The sequence below is a fragment of the Etheostoma cragini genome, chromosome 21 (assembly GCF_013103735.1).
Source record: "Etheostoma cragini isolate CJK2018 chromosome 21, CSU_Ecrag_1.0, whole genome shotgun sequence".
Lineage (NCBI taxonomy): Eukaryota > Metazoa > Chordata > Actinopteri > Perciformes > Percidae > Etheostoma > Etheostoma cragini.
Genome location: NC_048427.1, coordinates 14,336,886 through 14,358,748, shown reverse-complemented (window position 1 = coordinate 14,358,748; position 21,863 = coordinate 14,336,886). Strand labels below are relative to the sequence as shown.

Sequence of the window (21,863 nt, the reverse complement as noted above, 5' to 3'; positions counted from 1 at the left end):
GCTTCTTCACTTGTTTTCAACAATAACTGATTAAAAGAGCCTCAGGAGAGAGGGAGAGTTTGATGGAGTACTCACAGAGTCAGGTCCAGCACGGGTCGAATGGCGGATACACACGTTGTGTGTATGAAATGTCTTTATCGTCACTGCGCTGCATTTTTATTAACTATGATATTCTGGCCATGGGTCACATCTCTGGCCCAGGTCCAGCAGCTCCGTCTCACACGCTGTTACTCTACCAACTGAAGTTAGCTGCATTCAAGAACTTTTTCTGTGTTTCTTTGCCGTGGCGGCCTCGATAGCAGAGTTACCACGGAAACACTGGTACAAATACAGGTTTGCCCCTCATAATTAACAATATACAGCTGTGTTAATAAAAAATTAAAACTGTGGACAAATGTCAGAAGTGTGGACCGGCGGCCGCTGTGTGGCCGGGCGCGGAGAGTAAGAGGAGAGAGAGGAGAGGAGAGATCCAACACAGGCACGGCTTTACAGACGAAATGGGTCATGTAACGCAAAATTAAACCATATCGATATAACAACATTGCAGCGGACGTGAGGACATTAGGTGCACCAGTGCATTCTAGAGGAAAAATGTTACTCGCGCCCTAGAGCTAACTAGCACTGACTAGCACTGGTCACTGCTGTTCTCTGAAAAACAACAGACGGGACAAAATGTTGCGTTTACTGGTAAACTGGTAAACCTTGAGATCGACGTATAACCGACTGCTATCTGAGTTTTCCTCCCGTTACTCTCACCTCTGTGACTGTCTAAATCTAGAGACTAGAGACGGGTTCACGGAGCGGTAGATTGGCCTTGCAAAAAAACTCAGCGTTCAAAAAAATTACGCATTTAAAAAAAAAACGCTCAATCACGCAAATTTGATCGTGGGAAGTCAATATCGTGATCCTGATTAAAATTTGATTAATTGTGCAGCCCTAACAAGGGGTATGTTTCTGAGGGACAATGTGGGACACTGCCTGGCGCAGCGGTGCCCCGACCCCACAGGCAGACTCACTGACTCAGTGGTTTACCCATTTATAGCACATACCACCTTTCATGGTATGTTACTAATGCCCTATTCCCCTAAACATGTGTAATTGCTGATGTAAGCTCATGAATAGGCCAACCAATGTGTATTTACTTCTAAGTATGATTTACGTTAGCTATTTAATTTGATGTTTTTTCCATTACAATTTATTCACTTTAAATACATTATAATATAAAATTATAGGATTAACAGAAATTGTAGTTGCTCAACACCACAGGAACAGTTAAAAAAAAAATCTTAACTGACAACTCCAGAGGTTCACAGAACGAGAAGGGGGAGGAAGGATGGTGAACTAGCATGTTAGTGAAGGCAGGCCGCGGGTGTGGCTGCGGCAACAGTAGCGTGCTGAACTGTCAAGTAATATTCGTTTGGCCGTCTGGGGCTCGAAGATATAGAGCGACCAACTTTTTTTTGGAGCAAGCATTGATTATGCGTGACACGGTCACAATTTGCGGGACAATGAATTGGGCTTCAAACGCTGTGCGCAGGACGGGTGGTCATCCTAAGTAGTACACCGGGATGTCACTGTTGTGCGTGTGCTTAGAGGTGCCGCAGACTTGAAACTTTTCACTTTTAAGACTTCAGTGAAAAATAATTTTCAAGGATTAATATCTATGTTACAGTGGCAATTCAGCAATCGCAATTATTATGTGCACTGTATCGCGGACGGCACACTGTCGCTGTGGCATTGCTGTCACCTCCACTCAGAAATGTTTTTATAAGCATTAAATCTTTAAAATATACAACCATGCAACACATCTATTAAAAGCTTAGCCTCTCATGATGCAATTAAGCCTACACACAAAGCATAACATGACTTATAGCATGACTTACACAACTGTAATAAAGTTAAATAAATACAAAAACAGACTGAGTTAGTGCCTAAAGTCGAGTGTGCGTTCATACCTTTTTTCTTGTGGAGCGGTGATAAATTCCCCAAAACCTTTTTTTTCATACCTTGGCAACAGCCCAAGGAAATAGAATATCCAAGCCATTTTATCCAAAATGAGCTGTTCACCTCACAATCTTGAAGTTTATGCCCAAATTTCAACCAAAAAACAGTAAACAGTTTTCCATTTCTGGACTTTGAATCGTAGATTATTCTAAAGGCTCAGTATGTGTCACTGTATTTGCTAAAGTCTAAGGAATCCAATGAGACCTCATGTGAGCCAATCCGTTCGCAGCACGGGGAGACAGCCTTGGGGGACATCAATGATCTCTCTGATGCAATTTCTGCCCACGTGGCGTTCTTTATAATCTTGACGCGGTGATTTATACCACACTGGCGGACATGACAGAACAATTAAAACTTGCCCAATTGAACCAAAGTCCTTAAGACCTCTTTCGGTGACTCTGTTTTCTACCAGATTAAAGCCATACATAGCCTAACGCAGCCTAACGCGCCGACTTCTGATAAAACTACGCTGTAACCTAGTTTATGGTAACGCTAATTAGTTTTTTGCAACATTTCAAAAGTTTTCCTAAAGTTTCTTTGACAATTGAATGGAAACATGGCTATTGTTTACATTCAACGACTATTACTTTTTTTTAAAGTGTATGTTTGAACCTATTCCGCTATAACCCAATAATCCACCCAAAAATTGTTAACCAGGAAAATAGCTCGAAACCATTGCCGATACTGTGTGAGTTTTATGCGCGTTTGTTACTTCTATTATGATCTTATATTTATTTGATGTTGGGAGTCACACAAGAGAAAAAATGTACTCTTGAAACAAAACTAGTCCAAAACCAACTATTTAATTATGAAATGCCCCTGGAGCATATTCTGTCCAAACAGTCAGCAAACAAAAAGTCCAGCAAACACATTCACTCTCTCCCTCACTCACGCACGCACGCACACACACACACATAGCGCCCTGTCTGGAACACCCAGTCTTTGGATATCTGCGTCTTTCTAAGAGACAGAAGGACAAACACAATGTGTTACTACTGGTCAAAAACTACTCTGGGTACCATCAGGGAGTTTACTTTTGCATACCTTTGTAGTGCAGCAACTGTAGTGTTTTTTCAAAAGTGCATACAAAATGCTTAATATATGATGATTTTTGATGATAAGGAATTTATTTATCAACGTTAGTTGGCAGCTTCTCAAACATTTAGTTGCGTAAGGACCACGACAAAACCTGTTGAGAAAAGGTTTTGCTGCTCTGTTGCAGCTTCGCTCCCAGCCCTTCTGTTTTTTTTTTTTTTTGTCCCTCCCTGTTCATGTGCAACTGTGTATTTTTCTCTTCATCTTTGTCTTCCTGTTTTTGTTATCAGTCTCTCTTTAAGCCTCTTTCCCACTTTCGTCCATTACAAAGTGAGACTTTCCAAAGCACATTTTGGATGCCCATACAGAAAACACACACACACACACACACTCACACACTCAGTTACCCACCCACGCACACACACACGCGCACGCACACACACACACACAAACGCACATGAATACAAACACACACAGGGCCTCTCACTATGATGTGTGGCTAATGATTGAGAAATGTTAATGTCAGGAGCGATGTGAGAGGGAGAGACCTTCAAAAGCCTTTTAAACAGCATCGTATATGTCTGCTCTGCTGTGGTTCGCTCTTAAAAGGATAAAACATGCAAACTGTCAGGGGAGATCAGGCAGTAGAGGACACGTGTGCACACATCGGCCCTTACTAACTGTATTACATTCACAGAAAACTGTCAGTTTTCATCATCACATGCACACACACACACACACACACACACACACACACACACACACACACACACACACACACACACACACACACACACACACACACCAATTGTCACAAAGAGCTCAAAAAGAAATAACTGATTATGCATTATTAGTATAATTAGACTGCAAAATTACCACACGGTATGAATAAAGACTAACAGGGAGAGACGGGACGAGAAGGAGGCGTTTTGTACAGTAATGAGTAATGAGTCGGGGCGTGTTACTGTAGTCTGATTGTTGTAACGCACTTTATAACTGACTGAGCTGAAAAAGTACATGCAGTCGGATACAAGAACAGTAGTTTTAACAGCTTTTGACCTATTGGGGAAAATCAGGGAAAATACCCATTTATGATACAATGTTTACCAAATGATAAATAGGTTATATACGTTGCCTTATACAGATCAATTAAAATATCCCTTACTGAACAGATTTCATGATCAGCAGCTGTACATGAAGTTAACTTTTTTGACCACCTGCCACAGGTGGATTTTTAAATCCACTCGCCACTGTCACTTTTTACCAGCCACTTTTTTTGCCTCATAAAGGTGAAAACCAGAAATTGCTTTGTCTCTATGAGCCTACTTGTGAACATTGAGCCGTCACGTGCTGTAGTAGGGGGACCGGGCTGGGACACACAGTTTGATAAAGTACTTATTTGGCTTTAACTTTAATCATTGCACCTCTAATAATGTAATCCTGTACATCTCATCTGCTGTTTTTCCTGTATCCACCGTGTGTTATTGCGTGTTTATGTGTGTGTGTGTGTGTGTGTGTGTGTGTGTGTGTGTGTGTGTGTGTGTGTGTGCGTGCGCCAGTTGCGGGGGAACGGAGCAGCAGCCCTCGCCCGCTGCAGCAAGCCAGCAGGATTGAAACAACAACAACTTTCAGAGACTCTATAATGGAAAAAAACGTTACAGTGTACATTAATGCTAAAATGTATAAGGCTGGCAGGACGTCTTTCGCTGTACGTTTTGTTGGTTAATGTGAGAAGTTTGAGTCACACACGTCTCATTTTCATATCAGAAACAACTAAATGAATTTGACCCGTTCTCACTCTCGCTTGGTCAGTGGCTGCACGTGGGACTGTTGGGATTGTCGCGAGAAATGAAAATGCGATAGGGCCCCCCCCGGCTGTCAATCAATGTCTTCCAGTGACGCGGGCCCCTGATTGGTCCGGGACAGTAAGCAACTACCCGTACCCAGCTTACCGATAGTTCAGCGTATGAATCACTCAATTCTCATTGGCTACCAGCCAACGTGGCAGGTATAATGACATTGTTACCCTCCAAATGCAAAATTCACCCTCATTTGGCGGGTGGGCGGGTGTTGATTTCATGCCCTGATTGGCAGGTTGATTTAGTAGTAGTGAGCAAGCAAACCGCACCAGAGTCCAAGACCCACCTTTTGAAGTCGTTTGGTGTGCACCAGGGTGCGATTGACATCTTTTACATCAGCCTAAATGAAAACTACTAACCAGGCAAACGGACCCGAGTTTTAACCGAACCAAACAGGTTAGGTGTGAACGGTGTAAATAACTTCCACAAACTAACTCGTTGGAAGGGGCCCAAGAACAACCCAACATCTCTGCCACCACTGTCACTCCCTGTAATTGGTGTTAACTTGATGAATGTGTCTTTTCGTTAAGTAAATTACGTTTTAATTCAAAAGTTGGGTCCAAAGCATTTCAAGCGTAATTCTCAGAACTCTGAGAAATAGTTCTGTTTCTTCTTGAACAGTGAAGTGAAATAATATTAAACAACAACAACCTTTGATTGCATTTTAGAGAAGAGAAGCTTCATCATTGCATTTTCAATATGTACAACTCCAGGTCGAGCTGTGGTACCTGAAGTTTAAAATTGCGGAGTTGACAGTTGAGAGACATTACAGTCATTTGTCTTGAGGATTAATGCCGGATAAACGGAGCCAAATGGCACATGTGTTGACATTTAGAATACGGCCTCACTCAGAATTAACTGGCTCAGTTAAATACTCAGTTATAATAATCAGTTTTATCTTGAAATGGTAGCAAATAAAAATCTCTCATGCAAACAATCCTTTAGATTTCCATTTTTTAAATAATTAACTCTTTCTATACACTCGCCCTTTTGACTTTGAGGTATATGTAGATTATCTAGCCATAGATTACACATCATGTATGTATGTTTATATGCAGAACCCTTTTCGGACTGTGATGCTTGTTGACAGGACTGTTTAGGTAGCAGTCATGTAACCACAGTTGAGGGAATCATCACTTGGATCCATTTAATTTAGAAATTGGCCCATGTCACAGCAGCCAGTGGCCGAGTTGACCCAGACAGTGGTAGTGGTGGCCCCGTGAGGTCTCGTCGCCATCCACACTTTGCCTCTTTCACTCATTTGTGCATCTGTTTGTCTCAGTCCTGCTAATGAGACTCTCCCTCTCTGTGTCTCCAAGCGCTTTAGGCAAGACTGCCCAGCTGTGTGACCTAACAATACAGATGATGTTACACACACACACACTGTGACAGCTCTTAATCATCTGATTTGTCAGGGGCCTGGCCAGGCATACAGGCTAAATGTTCCCAGGCCGCTTCTGTCAAATCCCTTCTGAGGCTAACGTTGAGACAGAGAGCGGGCAGAATGATTACATCAAAGACACGTTGTTGTCACACCCCAGAGTCCAGCTGTCAGCTTTTCTCGCTGGCCGCACCTCATCTAGATTTTTATGACCTATGTCTAAAGGCATTTGCTATTCCATTGTTTGTTCTCATCCACTCTGTATCAATTTCTCTCATTTGCCCCCTTGTATCACTGTCTCCCCTCCTGCTCACGCAAGTCACTCATCTGCCTTAGGCTTCGATACAAATTGCTTCATTTTTGGCTTTTATCTCTCTCCCTTTTTTTCTTTTCTTTCAAGGCCGCAAATGGAGACAACGTGGTTTTCTTTTCCCAGGAGCTACAGATTAAAAGAGAGACACAATGTAAAAGATTCTTTTAGGCAGTTTCTTCAGTACGATACAAAGCACTCTCAATCAGCTCGTCCATGTTCAGTGAGCAGGCATACAAGACTGTGTAGAAGATATACTTTTATTTTCTCAAGTTCTGACGTCAACAATTGCAGACTAAAAAGGTGTGTAAGTGTTTTTTTTTGCATATTATACGCCTGTGGAATGGGAGCTTTGCTTTTAAAAGGCTGTTTGTGTTTAGCTCTCAGTACTTGCTTTGACTCTGTAATTTAGAGTTCAGTTTCACTCCGAGGAACCTGTCTGTACTCATCGCTTCCATCGCATCAGAGCTGTTTTAACTTACTGCTGATGTTAGCTTAATGTTTCCTGCTGCTGCTTCACATTAAAATGGATTAAAATTGTCACACTAGCACACCAGGCTTCAATCAGCTATAGAAAATACACTACTGGTCAAAAGTTTGCGGTCACTAAGACATTTCTATTGCACTCCAGTATAGACAGAAGACCAGCTGAGATCAGTTGCATTGCTTTTTTTAACCATGGCAGCAGTTTTCAGATTACATTGTGTGCTTGCATAATTGCAAAAGGGTTCTCCGATGTTTTTACATTTTGTTTTTTAAAATGATATCAGATTAGTAAACAGCATGTGCCTTTGGATCTTTGGATGAATGGTTGCTGATATGGTTCGCTGCCCATATGTAGAGGTTTACTCCTCAACGCAGCGAGCCCGGGTTCGACTGCGACCTGCGGCCCTTTGCTGCATGTCATTCCCCCTCTCTCTCCCCTTTTATGTCTTCAACTGTCCTGTCAATTAAAGGCCTAAAATGCCCAAAACATAATATATAAAAAAAAGATCAGCCACTTACTCAGATCAGCTGGTATTCCGTCTATAATGGAATGATATGGAAATCTGTAAGTGAACCCAAACTGTAGTGTAAATGTATATCACTAATGCAGCTGAGCTTTTTTTGACGATGATATAGACATATTTGGTGTTTATTGGCCAGTGGATCAGTTTTAAATACTGCTAGGAGGAACAGTGGAAACAGGAATAGCCACAGTAATAAAAAGTGACAGAAAACTTTTTTTTGCTTTGCTGTGCAGTGTAAAACCATTTGCAATGTGCCAGCATGGCTTGGGAGGTCTCGGTTGCTCAGCTCTAGTATTCCCACCTGTATTGAGAAATGGCCAAAGTAGACTGGACTAGTGTCGATTAATCTGATCACGCCATCAATTTCACTGTTACCTTTAGGCTCTGGTTTAGCTTTCAGTCCCTGTTAATCCAACAACTTCTGAAGTGTGTATTTTTCAATCCAGAAGTTCCACAGTTGGGGAAATTTGCTTATCTGCCGCGAGAGAGTTCGATGAGAAAAACCATACCACTCTCATATATGTCAGTTAAAAACAAGGCTATACAGACAGCATCCCGTTAGCTTAGCTTATAGCAAAGAGCAAAACAGCGTACCCGGCTGTGTCCAATGTTCAACAGCCCAGCGACACCTAAAACTCGCAAATTTACTTTTTTATTTTATTCAGTTTGATTAATGCATTCAAAAGTGTAACATTTAAACAATGATTCAAATCATTAATTGATGCCTTCTTAGAGACCAGATATTTGTTTCAATGGAATTTACAACAATGGCAATGGGACATTATGGCTTTTTTAATGATTGTAATTATGGTAACATTTCATACGAGTCCTGAAAGGTAATCACAGCAGAAAGAAACGGCACTTACACAGCAACCATTTGCCCTCGGCAGGCGCCCCATCTGCTCATACAAAGAGAGGAGTGCCAAGGCTGCCCTAATTAATGAATCAGAAACTACAAAGTGAATTATTAACCACTCTTTGTATGTTGGGTTTGCATATTATGCAATATATATGTTTTACGCTTTTAATTATGAGTATTGTGGAGGTATGAGAATTCCTGAATTGCCTGGGATGTTTTATGCATGGCCCCGGGGAACAGCCTGTTCAGTCTTGCTCTGGTCCGGTGTTGGCTGACTTGGTGGAAAGTGTTGACCTTGTTTTGTTGCCAGCATGTACCAGTGCTGTCCACTCTCATTTAATTCAAGTGTACTGCAGGTTGAAATGAGCGCTTAGGTTGATGTTCCTGTTTAAAGTGGTGGCCTGGGAGATTGTGCTTGCATTTTATCTTGACTGTATATGTGGAGCTAAGGAACTTTTTGTTTCCAGAAAATACACCAGACACCAAGGGCCAGATTCACATAGAGGGTATACTTACACAAAATCTGCTCACAGTCTGCTCGTTATAAGTGTCTGAATTGCCAAGACAGCAGCTTATTATGCAACCAGCAAATCTGGCTCCTCTCTCTCTCTCTCTCTCTCTGTCTCTCTCTCTTTCTCTCTCTCTTTCTCTCTCTCTCTCTCTCCCTCTCTCTCTCTCTCTCTCTCTCCAGGAATATATGTCACACAAGCAGGATCGTAAGTCTTGGTAAAAAGCATTGATTTTCTGTTTGGAGAAAACAAAAGTGGTTGATGCCGTAAGGTGTAGTTACCTTCCACTTCTAAGAGTGTTTTTTGTTGCCAGGCAACATGTGGTTCTCTCCTCCCCCAGAATTGAAAGGCGTAAACGTGGCAGTACCTTCACTGACCTGTTACCTGATACCCCGCTTCTCTTCCATTGACTTCCCCCCTCTCCTGCTTATTTCTTGTCACCGGGAAGTGGCATTTAGTTGTGTGTGTGTGTGCGTGTGTGTGTGTGTGTGTGGGTGTGCGTGTGTGTGTGCGTGCGTGCGCGCATGTACAGTATATATACATCCAGTTTATCTTTCTGCCTTCACATGACCATTTTATGTTAACGAATAACCGTATGCGCTGCTGATAAGCATGCATATAAAAACGTCTTATCTTGCAACTAGAATCCGTGGTATTTGTGACATCTAGAGGTGAGGGCAGCAAGAATGGACACAGGAAAGACTCCAAAAATATCTGTACTGCTCTACAAAGGCAAACAGTGTTATCTACAGAAGCAATGAAAAAAAATAGTGTAAAGTTTTGCCATAAATTGCATCACATTTTCTCCAAAAAAAATCTGTAGTCTAATCTTCACTGAATGTGACGGGAAAATGTAATATCTACCTATGTATTCAGCTGTTCTAGTTTGTTTTAAGAAAAACCCTTAAATGAATTTAATGTCTGTCAAAATATGATTTAAATGTATCTTAACCACACCATGCATACTGTACATTCACAAAAGCTGAGAAAGCAGCTACTGAGAGCCGCTAAGCTAGTTACCCTTAGCAGGTTTTGCTGTTTTCTTTACTGTTGTGATTGTATTGAGCTACGTTAATGCCACATTTAGTTATGAGGAGTAACTACCTCAATGAACTAAGATGTCAGTTCAGGGATATTGAAAAATTGATATTTTCCATTTAAATTGAGGGGAAATAATAAGTTAGTTTTAGATGTTGCTAAGGCTAGCTCTCGCTTGCTAGCTTTCCTTGGATATAGCTCACTTCCTGTAGCCGTCTAGTTTTATTTTTTTATTTTGAAGCCTCAACACTTTTTAAAAAGCCTTCTTTTTTACATTTCTACTTTTCTACATCATAACAATTGATTGTATGGTTTAACAGATGCCAAGAAACAGATTCAGGTTTCAATTTATTGACAGAATATGTAACTGTCTTTGTAGAATCTTCCTCTGTCCTGGTTCAACACGATGTGTGTGATTGAAGAAGACAAAAATAGGCCTTGCTCACCTCCATGTTTTGCATCTGCGTTTGCATGTCCGTCCCTGTATGATGATGAATAACAATAGACTGATTAAGGCTTCATGTCAAATGAGGATAGCGGTGTGGAAAGAAAGAGGGGGCAGGGGGGTGTTTGTAGGACTAGGAAAGAGCATTGTTGAGATAGCTTGATGTAAGCAGACAAGATGTAAGAAGACAGAATCAGCCTTGCACCTGCATCAGTATGCCACTGTAGTTTCTGCTCTGCAAACAGGACCTGGCCTCCTCAGCCCTCCTCTCAGTCTCCACAAGAGGATGAATCTGTCATGGTGTCTATTAGTGTTATTACTGCTATGACATCTATGAAAGCAGTCAGGGTGTCCCTTATTGTGTTGACATAGCATGAAACCCACGCTCGCATGCACTGCCTAATCTGACACATCAGATTTACCCAGTCCTACCGCGCCCATTTTAACCTGCACTTAGCAAGAGCTTAGTTATGCTCTCCTACTTGCGGTGACAGTGAGCGTCTCATGGACTTGCGTGTTTTAAAAGTTGTCTCTAGCCACTTTACTGCATGTCATCTACCACATGTTTGGCAGGTTCACAGACGCAAGATGTCAATCTACTGTACCATGAATATGCAGCTTATGTGCATGTATCGACATATTGAGATTCCTCCCACCACATTTTCCACCTTGTAATTATAAACAGCTTTATTCGGATATGCAGTGATCCACATGCAGTTAGTGACTCAGCACAATGGTGCAACATTAGCAAAACTGTTTAATTAGTTTTTTAATATTGAATAAGTTTGCGTGCACTTATATTTGTTTCTTGACTCACAAAAATCAAATTTAACTCACTTGTTTGCGTTTTTCTGCATATTGTTATGGATATTAAAAAATTGAAGGGTTAACCATCCTGACTATTTGATTGGCAAATTGCATTGTTTTTTATTGTTAGATGTTATCCTCTTCATTGCTTAAGTTAAAATAACACTAATCAATTCCATTTATTTGTCTTTAAAACAATAAAACCCAAATAATGTGACCATGTAGTGTTGCTGACACTCGGAACCGCAAATACGGTATTTTTCCCCTTTTACAGCTGTGATGCATTGTGTTGTATTCAATACAATGCATAACAGCAATCTCGAAATGCTGAAATGTTGAAATGTAGTGCAATGCAGTGCAATCTTGAAATGGATCATATTTTTCCAGAGGCATTGCTGGTAGTGCAAATGTCAAAAATCGCAGGTAGCTTGTTGAAACCAAAAAAGAGGAATTCCCCTTTGGCTCAGATGTTAACAATTTATAAACAAGCAGTCCATAAATTAATTAATTAAAACCAACGACAGCCTTTTGCTATCAGTGCATTAATTATGAAATCCTTTGTGATACTAGGACTTTTTGTACAGAAGAATGAAATTTATATTTTAAGACAAGGCAATTAAATTCACTTGGATGTTGGGATTTTAGATCAAAAGAGAAGCAATAGTTTCAAAAACAGGAAAATGTTGGCCTCCTGTAATGGCTGTTTGTTCCAGTCCCAAACACCACAGAGTATAACGGAGCGTTGCCCGGGCTTTGTTCTGAGCCTAGCTGGACACCGATTAGCCGTGCTAACATTGGCCATGTGGCCATGTGCCTGAGCCCCCACAGTCGCTCAGTAAGGGAAGTCTGAATGCTCATACTGTATAACTTTGTCTACATTCATCTGCAACCAAATGACTAAATAAACTTAAATATTGAGGTGTGTTAATCCTCCAAAATGCATGCTTTTTTATTAAATGTGTGGCATTGCTTGTCATGGGAAATCTGGGATTTGGAAGCCTGACCATTGGCAGCATTATGGGCACTTGTATAGTTTAGTTGGTTTTAACTGCAAACATCTTTAATATATCCCACTAATGTTGTATTTAATGTGATAAGTTGCATGTTGCAGCTTTGACCTCAGCTTTCCCAAGCACCATTTTATCATCTATAACTAACTAGTTCTTCTCTCTCTCTCTCTCTCTCACTCTCTCTCTCTCTCTCTCTCTCTCTCTCTCTCTTTCTCTTACTAACTGCCTGCAGGATGCCAAGTTTGTGGAGGAGAGGAGGAAGCAGCTGCAAGTCTACCTTCGCATGGTGATGAACAAACTGATCCAGACGCTGCCGGAGTTTACAGCCCGCCCCACCAAAGAGACCCTGCTGTCTCTGCTGCCTTTCTGCCTGTAAGTGGACACACACAGGCATGGTCAATACAGGTCCAAGCCTGTGTGTGTGTGTGTGTGTGTCATTCAAGAGAAGGATGCAAGCAGGTGGAGGCCTCCTGCCTGTGAATGAATGCTGCAATGTTACAGAGAATTGAGTGGAAGAATCCAAACAAGAAAAATCAGGGAAAGAAATCAGGAAATGGGTAGGTTTGTAGTTGTTTTGTCCACAGCAAACTCTATTATGGTGAAATCAGCAAATTTTTACCAATTAAAAAAAAAATGTAGAGATGCCTTTCCAATCCAACTGTATGCTCACACTACATCTAAAAAAGACAACAACAGTTTTGCAGTACTTTGTGTGTATTATACCAATTGAATCTACAAGACTTCCAGAAGGAATAAGATGCCACAGCTGTTGTGGTAGTGGTTGTCACAGGATACATACCGGGAGGATTAAGGTCACTGACAATGCCAAATCCCTTGTAAACTAACTTCCACTTTCCGTCCGTTTTACAGTCATATGCATAATTCACACATACAAGCGTATATGTTCTCTCACAAGCACTCAGATTAGCAAGTGTGAAAGTGCTTGATGCCTCGGCTGCCCACCTCTCTACCAGGCTATGTCTGAAAATAAGATGTTCAAGTCATTTCCTGTCAATATTTGCATCAGTTTCCACTCACTGGGATCAGTCAGCGGGTGTGACCTGTCACACTGTCTGACTGGAATGTCCTTTCCTCTCTGGAGACATGTGAGTCATCAGGCGAAGGCAACAGCAACATAGTTGATAAAGATATAGCTCTTCACGTTGTGGCCTTGTTAAATGACAAAAATGTCTTGCATTCTTATGGGATGTACGCAATTTTTCACATGACAATAGATTTTCATGGCATATATTTTTATTTGTAGAAAAAATGAAACAAGTGCAGTCTATGTGTTGCTTTTAGCCGATTTGAACCAGTGTCCCTGGGTTGGAGACTGGAAGGAGACCACTTGAAAAGATGGGTCTCAGTCTGGTTCTGGTTCAGAATTAGACTGTGGTGCAGTTTTTGTTATGTAAGCAAAGCAGACTAACCGCACCGTACTGTGCCATGGTAGATTTTATAATGAATTCAAAGGATAACCTACAAATCCATTTGTTTATCGTGAGAACTGCCCAGGAAGCAGTCTCCTAAGATCACAGATTTATCCAAGACCATTTGGTAACCATGGTAACGTGTGTGTGCACCTTATTTTTACACATTTTCCCAGATACATCAGAAGGAACAGAAATTAAACAGAGGCATGCTGCTTTTTGGTACAACTCTGTGTATATAGATCATCTCTCTCGTATTATTACATCATCCTATTTCTACCTGTTCTATATTATTTATGACATACAGCAGCCATCGTCAACTGGTGGCCCGTGGCCCACATCCGGCACGCCAATGCTTTCTGTCCGGCCAGCAGAATAATTACACAGCAGGTAACATTACACAGGTAGAGCACCAGCCCCCTGTATTTGCGTCCCTACTCACATGCCGGGATTCTGTGAAGCGATGGCCTCGCTCCACACACACACACGGCTGAGTTGAGAGGTGTGTGCGTTACAACACACACTACCTGACTGGAAACGGCCGCTGGCGCAGACGAACTAACGCTAGGCTCGTCACTCTAAGTTGGCTAAAATAAAACCTCTGTGAGGGAAAGCCTATCAATGCACTCACCTGTCTACATGCATAAACATGTAAGAAGCAATATTTCCGTCTGCTCTGTCTGCTCAGTCCACTCATCCACTACGCTGTTTTACTTAAACAATAATACCGCACCGGCTGCTCCGATTCTCCGACCAATCTCACGCTCCATGGTCCCCTCACTCGCAAACAAGACCCCAAGGTATTTAAACTCCTTCACTTGGGGTAAGGACTCACTCCCTACCTGAAGGATGGACTCCATTGGTTTCCTGCTGAGAACCATGGCCTCAGATTTAGAGGTGCTGATCCTCATCCCAGCCGCTTCACACTCGGCTGCGAACCGATCAGGTGAGTGCTGAAGGTCACAGACCGATGATGCCATCAGGACCACATCATCCGCAAAAAGCAGCGATGAGATCATGAGCCTATCAAACTGAAACCCCTCCCCGCCCCGACTACGCCTCGATATCCTGTCCATATAAACTATAAACAGGATTGGTGATAAAGCGCAGTCCTGGCGGAGGCCAACCCTCACATGGAACGAGTACGACTTACTGCCGAGAACCCGGACACAGCTCTCGCTTTGGTCATACAGAGATTGGATGGCCCAGAGAATGGACCCCCTCACCCCATACTCCCGCAGCACCTCCCACAGTTTCTCCCGGGGGACCCGGTCATTGGCTTTCTCCAGATCCACAAAACACATGTAGACTGGTTGGGCATACTCCCAGGCTCCCTCCAAGATCATTGCGAGAGTAAAGATCTGATCCGTTGTTCCACGACTAGGACGGAATCCGCATTGTTCCTCTTCAATCCGAGGTTCCACTATGGGCCAAAACCTCGATTCCAGGACCTTGGAGTAGACTTTACCAGGGAGGCTGAGAATTGTGATACCCCTGTAATTGGCACACACCCTCTGGTCCTTCTTTTTGAAGAGGGGAACCACCACACCAGTCTGCAACTCCTTAGGCACTGTCCCAGACTTCCATGCGATGTTAAAGGGGCATGTCAGCCAAGAAAGCCCCTCAACACCCAAAGCTTTCATCCATGGCAAATGAAAGTGAATATTCCACTCATACTGTATTCCCGTTTCCATACAGCAGTGCAAAATAGATTTTTTTTTTAAAGTTTTCCACCATTTTTTAACCAGCTTCTTGAAATGGTCGGCATTGCGATGTTTGTGTATATCCAAAATCATATCCAAAATTTAGACGCATATTCCTGTATACATGTCTAAAGAATGCCTCTAAAACACAAATAAAAAAAACGGCATATCCCACGTCTTAAATGACCTTATTTGGAATATCCAAACAGAATACGCTGTTCACATGAACAGTATCAGATTTGGAATATTGTCACATTTGTTTAATAGTGGAATATTAGTGTGCATGTAAACACACTCACTGAAAGTTCTTTCCCACCATGGTTTTATAGAGTGCCGATGGTACAGGATGACATCACGAAAACTGTCCAATGAATAAGTTACCTCTCAGTCCATATGATTCTATCCTTTACACCTTGTAGTTCTTTTGTCAACTACTCAATTTCAATTTAAATTACTCTACTTAAGGCTGGGTTAAGGCTGGGTGGAGCTTTCCTGACAAATACCTAATAAAAAAATAAAACAAAAAAATCAAAAATCGATACAACATAGTATCACGATATTTTCAATGGCAATACTGTATCAATACACAGGCGCCAAGTATTGATCTTTTACTACATACAGTATGTGTTCCCAGTTTCCAATCCCATTTTGCGGCACTACAATTGAAGTGATATGAACAAACAGAGAAATCTATCTTTTTGGATAAAAACTTTTTTGACAAAGTTTCCTGTTGGGGACATCATTTGAAATTGGGAAAAATTTGAAGTTGAAAAAAAGATTAGAAATTGCAATATGTTACAATCGCAATAATATCGTATCGTGGCATAGGATTGTGATGATTTTGTATCTGGAGGCGTCTGGTGACTCCAACCCCAGTAGCATCAGTTAAATTAGTAGAGATAGATTCCAATTGAGAGGTAAGTCTCTAAAGGCTGTAGTCCAGGAGAAGAAGGGTAACACATAGGCCTGTGTAAACCCCCCAAGCACAGACTGCTCATTGTTAACTCTGCCATGAGAGGCCTAATAATCCTATCTCTCCTTCTCATATCTCCGAGCTGAAATAGAAACCTTTCTATTTGAATGGCATGATACATTGCAGTGTCTAGCCGCATCACATTACTTTCCTCTGTTCTATTTCCTACATTGAAATTTTGTTATTCTGGGTTTATTACATCTTCATTCATATGTACTGTACATCTACTTTTACAGTATGTGTTTGTGAATGCCTGCTTAGGTTACAAACACTCCCGACTTTTATCTCAGGAACACAGCAGGCTAACTGTGGCGTTGTAGTGTTTGACTCTGCTCTATTTGGTGGTGTGAACAGCTGATGTCTCTTTGGCTGTGTGACCAGAAGGTCACCTCGGAAAAGTTTGCATTACAGTTGAGATGATGCAACAGAGAACTAACCGCAGCAGTTCATCAGTACATCATGTTGACATGTTTTATCATGAGCATCATATCAAGTAACGTTCAGTTGATAGTTGAGGATTTTTACTTGCATATGCAGGTTAGTCCCGGCCTGCTGTGATCTGTGCTGACACTGGGATTCTCAGCACAGGGCTGCAGTGAAATTGCGGTCGACATTGAATCAACCCAGATCAGCATTACAATAATATTAATATGTGTGAAGGCATACAGTATACAGTGCTCTCTTCATTTGTGGCCAATGTTGCACTGAGACCTGCCAGTGTTGTCATGATGTTTATTAGTTACACACGTTATAACTGTCTAATCTGGTCTCCATAACTTCCTGCTAAGTTAGTATGATCAAACATGCGCTTGTCTGACATCTTTAGCTTGGGATGAAAGCCTGATTAGTCTGGTCATTAACTTAATGAGGGGGTGGGAAGGAATGTGGAGAAGTTGCAGAGGTAAGCGAGAATACTGTTTGGCCCACACATTGCTTCTTTTTGTTAAAACTGTGTCTTATCCTAATTAAAAGAAGTCTCAAATAATATCCAGCACATACAAATAATGGCCTGTTGCTAATATAGCCCAGTAAAAACATGGTCATTTTAGCATAATGTTTATTTCCACAGCCCTAGTTTCTCTGTATAAAGGGCCAGTCATTGTTGTGTTTGGATCTTTTGAAGTGGGGTTGTAATAGGTACTTTTCCATAGTCAGTGTATTATCTACAGTACACAGCGGTCAACAAGTACCCGGTTTAGAGAAACAGGCAGGAGTACTGACACGGAAGCTAAGCAATGTACTACTGTGGACGGGGGCTGCAGCTAAACATATTTACCTATCAGAAAAAAAATCATTATCAGTTTAAGTGTACGCTATATTTAGAATATTTCCCAGATTTACCTTGCCGCGGACAACTCTTTCCAATGGGGAACTGAAGCTTTTATCAATGCTCTCTTCAAGTCATTTTATTGGTCAGAACACGGGAGATACTGGTACCAATTAGTTAGTTAGTGGCAATGTGTGACTTTGGTGTTTTAAAGGGTAAGTCGTTACAGTAACAAAACAAACTAACCGATCAAGGTAGTGGTAGACGAGCATCTTCTGTGTTCTTCAAGGTCAAATTACGGTTTGTTTTTTTAGTCTGGTGACTCTGAAGAGAGCATAGATGGATAAATGACTTCAGATTCCTGTCGGAAAGGGCTGTCTGACGGCAAGATAAAGTGTTGTAAATCAAGGGTTTTCAAAATGGGTGACTGTGAGCCTCCCTTTAGAGTAGGTAAGGACAGCCGAGCCCCCGAGACTTAGCCGAGCACAAACTGTTAATATAAAGTCTATGGTTGCAATTAAGACTGTTAATATAAAGTCTATGGTTGCAATTAAGACTGTTGATATAAAGTCTATGGTTGCAATTAAGACTGTTAATGTACAGTCTATGGTGGAAAGAAGCTGCAGGATTTATCTGGTCTTGTCGCAAATCTTTGTTCTGGACTTGCCACTGTACCATACACTTTAAGCCTATAATATACAGTCTATTTACCGCACACACAGTGAGTGATGCAGAGTGAAATTGTAAGTTGTTAATGACTTTTACTTGCTTTACTTTAGCTACTTTTACTTGAGGTAAAGATAAAGGAATATTTTTCTTTCAAAGCTCTCTAATCTTTATAGAGAAAGAGAGAGAGCGAGATAGAGAGAGGAGTTTGGCAGGGCAGCTGATTCTGAGGGAGACGCCTTGATTCAGGTTAGTAGTGGTCCACGGGGGTTTTCTTCTATCATGCATTTATTGGCAGGTCTAGGCAACAAAGCATAGTCTAAACTAAATTATTTCATGATATTTATTATATATGCTATATTCTGACCAACTTAACTCATAAATAAAAAAAATAAAAAAATTAAACAAATATGTAGATGGTGCCCGAATGTAGACTAGGCTATACAAGAGCATACGTACAGTACAAATACTGTATACAAACTAGAACTTTTTATTCATCTCACCATCGGGTTATTAAATTCAGACACACTTTAAATAGTGTGCTCATATTGCAACGAGCTAGTTCAGCATATCATGCCTGAGTGGAGTAGTGTTTTTTTTTCTCTGGCCACAGGGGAGGTGTGTCGCGCTATACTGTTACAAAGCCATAAAATGTACTACTTCCCTTAAATATAAGCCTCAAAGTTGAGTTATTTGAAGACTATGGTACATGCCAATCATCTAGTTGGATTTTGTCCAAATTAGCTATTCCGATTGATGTGAGCTGTCAGAAAACGTACTTGGAATAGTTCCCATTGCTTTGATTGAACTTAGCAGTAGTTTGACAGGTAGGCAGTAACAGCAGATGTTGCTATTTGATCCCACTGATCTTTCACAGAGGAGATAAAGGTAAAAGTGAATGACATCTTATTTTCAGAGGATCAAATAACTGCGCCAGGGAGGACTACTGATATCTACTGTAGAGTAGAGTACAGTGTCCTTTAACTTGCACAATACAATTGTAATTACTGACACCTTTAATCTGTCTTGACCATCGAGTCTGAGTTTTAATGAGTCCAATACTGTGGTTTACAATTAATATATATATTTGAATTATTTTCCATCCTAGTCATGTAAGCTAATGTTACCAATCAACTAATTACTGACAAGTGATATGTGGTGCATGTCAACACAACAGTAGGACCATATAGTATATAATAAATATATATACACACACACACACACAAACACATACAAAAAAACACAAATGAAAATTACAGACTTGGTGTGTAAAGGCCTTTAGACTTGTTGTAATGATGAACTGTAGGTCTTCACTTTATTTGACATTGGTAGTGTTGGCATGTGCCTCAGCCTCCTCTGGCCACATAGCAAAGTGTCCCTGAGCAAGACCCTGAACCCAAGGTTTCTCCCCAGGCGTGTCTGAATGTGTCCACTGCTCCTAATGCTTAGGATAGAGAGTGCAGAGATAGAAAATGTTCTACTTTGTACTGCTGATGTGTGTGTGTGTGTGTGTGTGTGTGTGATGAAAAACGTGAAGTTTCTGTTTTGTTTCCAAATGTAATTTATAGAAGTAACAGGCCTGACAGCAGTGTTCATGTCTGCATCCACTGATGTGTACGGATGTCTTTGTGCCTCTCCACACTCACTTCTTTAGACTTGCATGCTGCAATTTTCCTCACAACACGTTTATGGTTTACTCAGAACACAGTACACAGACTGTCTGCCTTACTGACATGCTGCATCCGAGGAAACTGTTGTAGACCATTGTCTCATGGTCAAGAGCAGTTTTTAGAAAGAAGATGTAACCTTTTATTGTGGGGACTTGAGACAATTTATGTTGTGTGTATGTGAGAGAGTGAGAGAAAGAAAGAAAATGTAGCGGTAATAGTTAATTATTCAGGTTACTATTGATCTCACCCCCCTCATTCCCGCCTGGTGAACCTCTTGGACATGAACCCCCCATTTTTGTTGGAATGTCTTCCCTCCACTGAGAAGATGAGCACCCTCTCCTGCCTAGTCTGTTTGTCAGTCACTTTCCGCTTTCTTTGTGTTGGCATTCTAAATTCCAGGCGATTTGAGAAACATCCTCCAAGCTGGACTGGCAATCATATTGTATTTATCTTTTAAAATTCTCATTACACACTCGACAGGCATTTTAATTCCAGAGCTCGCCTCTCTACATGCACATGTTTCACCAAAACAAGACCTTCCTCCACAGCGCTGTGGAGATAAGTCTGGCAATGAATCTATCCCTTGCTTGACTGTGACTATCAGCCAGGTTAGGAGACAGCTGGAGGGACTCTGCTCCAGAGCAAGGCTGTTGGTATCAGTCCCAAGGTTCCGAGGACCTGTACCAGCAAAATGTCTGCCACTGTGTGACACCTCTTCAACCTGAGCCTGTTCCAGGAGAAAATAACAGTGCTGCGGAAGATGTCCTGCATGGTTCCGGTTTCCAAGAAGACAACTATCTGGTATTTCTCCAGTGCATTCAACACCATCCAGCCACTTATACTGAGGGAGAAGCTGCAAGCGTGGAGGGTAGACACATCCACCGCCTACTAGATTACAGACTAGACGACAGGCAGACCGCAGATTGTCTGCCTGTCTCAAATGGTTGTCAGTAGTACAGGAGCTCTGAAAGGGAACTGTGCTATCACCATTCCTTTTCACCTTGTACACTGCAGACTTCTAGTACAACTCTTGGGAATGCCACGTGCAGATGTCCTCTGATGTTTCTGCAGTTGTTGGGTGGATAAGTGATGGATGGGAGTATAGAGCACTGGTGAACTATTTTTTGGAGTAGGCTGTGAGAACTCATTTTCTGACTATGGTCAAGACCAAAGAGATGGTGGTCAACTTCAGAAGCAAGAGGACGTCTACACAACCCCTGAAGCTAAGATCCTTCAACGTGAGCAGCAAAGTGTTGGAAATCTTCTATCACGGGCACCCAGATAGCTCAGTGGGTAGAGCCGGTGCCCATGTACAGAGGCTTGCTCCTCGACGCAGCGGGCATAACTTAAAAAAAAGAAATCTTCTATCAGTCTATTATGACCAGGAGAGCAGCATTGGAGCCGCGACACAGACAGACTCAATCATTTTATTTATATTAAGAGGGCTGGCTCCGTAATCGGCTGCAAACCAGACACCTTTGAAGTTGTGGTGGAGAAGAGGATACTGGAAAAACCTGTATCCATTATGGATGATCCTGACCACCCTCTCCACCACCTACTGGACAGACAGCAGAGCTCTTTCTCTTACAGACTGGGACCAATACAGGAAATCTTTTCTGCCCAAAGCAACACCTCACCTCTGCCTAGTTATCAATACCCACCTTCCTGTTCTTCAGGCATAAAACATGTAAAAAGCAATATTTCAATCTGCTCTGTGTGCGTACAGTCCACTCGTACCAGCACTTTTTTACACAAATACAGCGGAAATAGCGAATTTTTACAAACATGCTAAAACAAAAGCTGTCGGTGAGACATGAGAGGCATACAGGTTAAGCGCTTAAAGTCTGCAACACAAGTGCGTAGTTATCAGTCCATCCATTGTTCATT

General features: G+C 41.6%; 1 protein-coding gene across 2 annotated transcripts in view; it reads left to right on the top strand.

Moving 5' to 3' along the window:
- Nucleotides 1–21,863, top strand: part of snx29 (sorting nexin 29) — a 168,508-nt gene that overhangs the window by 141,972 nt on the left and 4,673 nt on the right. For both annotated transcript variants that reach the window (XR_004655164.1, XM_034861446.1), the window contains exon 20: nt 12,500–12,639. Coding sequence is in view for 1 of the 2 variants with exons in the window: in XM_034861446.1 (XP_034717337.1) it covers nt 12,500–12,639 (140 nt within the window). In the remaining variant the exon portion in view is untranslated. The remainder of the gene's footprint in view (nt 1–12,499; nt 12,640–21,863) is intronic.